A 4,602-nucleotide genomic window follows, 5' to 3' on the forward strand; every position below is an offset into this window, starting at 1 on the left:
AGCACACATATATTCCTACGCTGGCTTTAGCTGCTGCTGATCTGCTTATTCGTATGCCTCTTTCGCGAGAGACGAAGACGCTTTTCATAGACATGTGAACGGTGATAAGAACATGCCTGTTGTCGGCGAGGATGCTGAGATTTTCGATCGCGTTATCGCGATGCTCAAAAGTGAGGTTTCGTGTGTGGAATCGGTTGGCTTTGGAGCGGTGTTGAAATATATACTTGTTTTCCTCAGCTGAACTCAGAATTGTACGGGTAGGAGTGAACGAAAATTTCAAGAAAAATTCCTGAAAATTTCCATGTGCATATTTCTTTCAGAGTATTTGGAATTGGCAGAGGATCGTGAAGAGAAAGTCATTGACTTTAAAGAGCCGAGGGAGATTGATGAAATCATGCGCGGATGTGGTTGTGATCTCTCGCTGGAGGATGGTAGGTGGGCTCAGTGGTAGGGTAGCGGACCTATTCTGTATCTTGTAATCTGGACCTATTCTGTATCTTGTGATCTGGACCTATTCTGTATCTTGTGATCTGGACCTATTCTGTATCTTGTGATCTGGACTTATTCTGTATCTTGTGATCTGGACCTACTCGTATCTTTCCATCTATGCCAATGCATCGTTGCATCGTCTATTTCCACTAGGATCTCCTCGTTGGATTTGCGCGCGTATCTTGAAAATCTTCGCTGTGCGCACGGCACATTGGAAGTTGGCTTCGGTGTTGGAAGAATATATATCTGGTTTCCTCATCTGAGCTCGGGAGTTCCCGAGATGGCTCGGGGTAGAAATGTACAAGAGCTAACACGCGTAGTTGACCATGTGCATATTTTCCAACACTGCTTTCCACACTGGTTTTGCAACTCTCCAGGTAAGCGTGTTGGTGCTGAAGCCATCATTTCAGCATGTGCGGCTACGCTCCGCCTCTCGGCACGCACAGGACATCCTCAATTTTTTAATACACTTTTTGGTCGCTCTGACGTCTGTGGTGAGTCGCGGCCCTCCTGAATGGACGACACCCCAGTCGTGATTTGTTCGAGGTGTGGTAGGAGAGATGCTCACCGTAGCGTGCAACACCAGTGCGTATACGTTTGAGATCGCTCCTGTGTTCGTTATGGTCGAAGCCAGTGTTATCGATAAAACGGTGCAGTTGCTGGGATTCGAACCTGGGACGTCGGAAGGTTAGTCGTGGTGTATTCCCTACTTAGCTATTGTGTTGGTTAGGCCTCTTTGTCCCGGGTGGGTCCATCGCTAATCTGTACGGGCTTCAACTTGCGCGATTTTTCAAGTTCCCCGAGGTTAAACATAAAGGAATATACGCCATCAAAGGAGCGCTCGTGGGGTGACATCTCTCATCAGTGTTGGAATATATGTTTGTTTTCCTCACTAATTATAGAGGTTTGTATACGAATTCGGGTAGAAGTGTGCAGAAATCAACAATAAATTCCCGAAAATTTTCTCAGAGTTTTCGTAAACACATGCAGATGAGTATGTGCGTATTCAACCCCCCCCCCCACATTATCTGTCACTTTGTATGTCGCGGGTAGCTGTTGAGCAGTGTTGGAGTAGGAATATACGTAATCGCTTTCCTCAGCACCTGAGCTCAGGAGTTTCCTCACTAACTATACTAAGTTTATTCACGAATTAATAAGGTAGTAGTTTACAGAAATCAACAATAAATTCTCAAAATTTCCTCATAATTTTCATATTGTCAACTATATGCATATTTCCCCACGCTGCTGTTGAGCAGTTACTGCTCGGAGGCTTCTCACTACTCTTACAAGAAGGCCGCGCACCTCATGGGAATCGGCGAAGACAATATCAAAGAGGTTTTCATCACCTCGAAATTCGACTCTGATTTTTTCGTGCTCTCAGATAGCGATCGACGGTCGTGGAAAAATGGTAGTTGACGAGCTCACGAAGCGAATTGAAAATGATATCGCGGCTGGGCTTCAGCCGCTCTTTGTTGGTGCCACTGCAGGGACAACTGTTTGGGGTAGTCCTGTTCATTCGGTGACCACCGAAGTTTTGTTCTGAGGTTCTTTTGATGAGCTCACGAGCTTGAGAGCAGTGTGCGATAAATATGGTTTGTGGTTGCATGTCGACGCGGCCTGGGGTGAGCAGGGAATTTTACAGTGCTAACCAAAGAGTTATGCGTATGTTTAGATTTTCGAGATGGTTTTATTCCGTTTGATGGTATGGTTATAGACTACGTAACGCCTCTAAAACGTTGGTGTCATCAATCGATTCACATTGTTATCATGTTGATATTACTCAAAGTTGACTTTCGACAAACTCCCTAAAATTGAAGGCTAAGTTGAAAATACTACTACTTTGCATAACGGTTTAGTTTACACTGTAAGTAGTTTAGTTTCTAGAATGTAAAAAATATGCATTATTTTCGAGATTGATAAAAATCGATCTGAAACTATATCGCATAAACAATGTAAACATTGCTATGAACATGTGATGTGATAAAAGTAACCTTTCGAGACTATGATAGCGACAAGTTGTTCACTATCATTAACCCCGGAATAGAAAACACACATTTCCCACATTTGCATATCAAATTGGCAGATTTGCGAATATACAGTCAGTGGTGATAGTAAAATGCTGAAAAAAATCCAAGAAATTATCAAAAATTTTTAAAAGTTTTGATCGTCATAGCAGTTTCTCTGCAGGTGGTGCCGCTTTACTCGCATCGACTGTCACTCGGGACCGCCTCTTGAGAGGGGTCGAAAAAGTCGATTCTTTCTGCTGGAATCCTCACAAAATGGTCAGCAGCTTGTGCGGGCGCTTTTATTTAAGACTGTGTTTAGGTTGGCGTTCCTCTACAGTGCAGTATGATCGTACATAGGAAGGGCCGAGGCCTGGTCGGAAAATTGTTTTTGATGTTGCTTTCCTCAGCTGAGCTTGCGAGTTTATAAAGCTAATCACATATCAGTTTACCTACGAATCCAATAAGAATTTCCTTTCAGAATTTCCATATTGTCACCAACACATGTAGTTGAGCATGTGCGTATTTTCCCCTCCTATGGTCGGAGTTGTTGTTTGTTATTACTTTTTTATAATTGTTTTAGTTACACTCTTGCAACGGCACGCAGGCGCCTTATCTTTTCCAAAAGGAAAAACTCTTCGGCGAAATGGACCGCGGCGATTGGACTATCCAGTGTGAGTGATCGTTGAAATACATCTAAACAGTGTGATGAACCACATGTGCTGAGCTCAGCTGATGAGAGCAAACATATATCATAATACTGCCTCAGCTGAGCTCAGGAGTTTTATCGCTAATTGTAGGAGTTTGGTAAAGAAGTGTACAGAAATCGATGAAAATTTACCGAAATTTACGAAAATTTACGAAAATATACGAAAATATACGAAAATTTACGAAAATTTACGAAAATGTGAAGATTACGGGAGGAAATCTTGGGAAATTCCCATGAGTTTTTGCAGAATCTATAGTTAGTGAGAAAATTCTTCAACTCAGCTGAGGAGAGCGAACATATATTCCAACACTCAAATGCTACATGTATCATCATCTAGTAGGTGGCAGACGTCCGGATGCATTCAAGATATGGCTTGCTTGGAAACACATCGGCGACGAGGCTCTGGGTCGTCGTGTTGAATGGGGTAAGCTCCTCATCTGAGACGAGTTGACGTTGGTGTGGTATCAACATTTGTTCAGCGATCGAACTTTCTCGTTATGCTGCTGAGATTATCAACACCAGTACTGGCCGATTTTGTGGCCGTTTTGAGCTGCATCATGAACCCGAATACGCCAATGTTTGCTTTTGGTACCATCTGTTTGTGAAATCATCAAAAAGTTGTTTCCTATCGGAGGTACTTGCCGCCCTCACTGAAGCACTTGAAACCTGCCAGAGGCCTTCTTACACCGGATGAAGCCGCGGCACTAAGTCAAGTAGGTGCGCTGTATATGAGGAATGTATGTTCGTTTTCCTAAGCTCAGTGGGGGGGGGAATGCACATGGTCAACTACATGTGTTGGTGACAATATGGAAATTTTGAGAAAATATTGTTGGTTTCTGTACACTTCTACCCGAATTCGCGTGCAAACTTGTAGTATAATTAGTGAGAAAACTGCAGAGCTCAGCTGAGGAAAGCAAACTTATATTATAATACTGCCTCAGCTGAGCTCAGAATTTCCATCTTTTACCAACACATGTAGTTGGCTATGTGCATATTTTCCTAAATCGTGGTCCCTCACAGTGTTGGAGTTGGAATATATGTTTGCTTTTCTCAGCTGATTACAGATGTTTTCGCACTAATTATGAAAGTTTATATACGAATTCGGGTAGAAGTGTACCGAAACCAACAAGAATTTCTCAGAATTTCCATATTTTTACCAACACATGTGGTTGACCATGTGCATATTTCCTAGTTCGCGATCTCTTTCATTTCGAAGCCTTTCAGGTGATCCCGTATTGTAAGAGCCGCATGCAGGAGTTGGGCTTGGCAATGATCACGTTCACCGGCGAATACAATTTTTTCAGGTAGTTTTTTTTTCACTACACCGCTCTGCTGTTTCGACTTAGTCGTTTTCAGATGGACTTTCGCTAATCCCAGATCGGTCACTCGCGAGGACGTAGT

At 43.0% G+C, this 4,602-nt stretch overlaps 1 protein-coding gene across 1 annotated transcript in view; it reads left to right on the forward strand.

Moving 5' to 3' along the window:
* Positions 1 to 112: 112 nt before the first annotated feature.
* The window catches only part of Pmar_PMAR013312 (Cysteine sulfinic acid decarboxylase, putative), a gene marked incomplete at both ends in the record, with an annotated part of 6,481 nt that continues 1,991 nt past the window's right edge, over positions 113 to 4,602 (forward strand). The window contains 16 exons of the mRNA XM_002766496.1: positions 113 to 170; positions 321 to 431; positions 867 to 983; positions 1,036 to 1,176; positions 1,220 to 1,337; positions 1,746 to 1,824; positions 1,871 to 1,991; positions 2,034 to 2,111; positions 2,677 to 2,771; positions 2,815 to 2,868; positions 3,076 to 3,166; positions 3,542 to 3,625; positions 3,681 to 3,789; positions 3,836 to 3,914; positions 4,426 to 4,505; positions 4,558 to 4,597. Coding sequence (XP_002766542.1) covers positions 113 to 170; positions 321 to 431; positions 867 to 983; positions 1,036 to 1,176; positions 1,220 to 1,337; positions 1,746 to 1,824; positions 1,871 to 1,991; positions 2,034 to 2,111; positions 2,677 to 2,771; positions 2,815 to 2,868; positions 3,076 to 3,166; positions 3,542 to 3,625; positions 3,681 to 3,789; positions 3,836 to 3,914; positions 4,426 to 4,505; positions 4,558 to 4,597 — 1,455 coding nt within the window. The remainder of the gene's footprint in view (positions 171 to 320; positions 432 to 866; positions 984 to 1,035; positions 1,177 to 1,219; positions 1,338 to 1,745; positions 1,825 to 1,870; positions 1,992 to 2,033; positions 2,112 to 2,676; positions 2,772 to 2,814; positions 2,869 to 3,075; positions 3,167 to 3,541; positions 3,626 to 3,680; positions 3,790 to 3,835; positions 3,915 to 4,425; positions 4,506 to 4,557; positions 4,598 to 4,602) is intronic.

This window comes from Perkinsus marinus, assembly GCF_000006405.1.
Source record: "Perkinsus marinus ATCC 50983 genomic scaffold scf_1104296972672, whole genome shotgun sequence".
Classification (NCBI taxonomy): Eukaryota; Perkinsozoa; order Perkinsida; family Perkinsidae; genus Perkinsus; species Perkinsus marinus.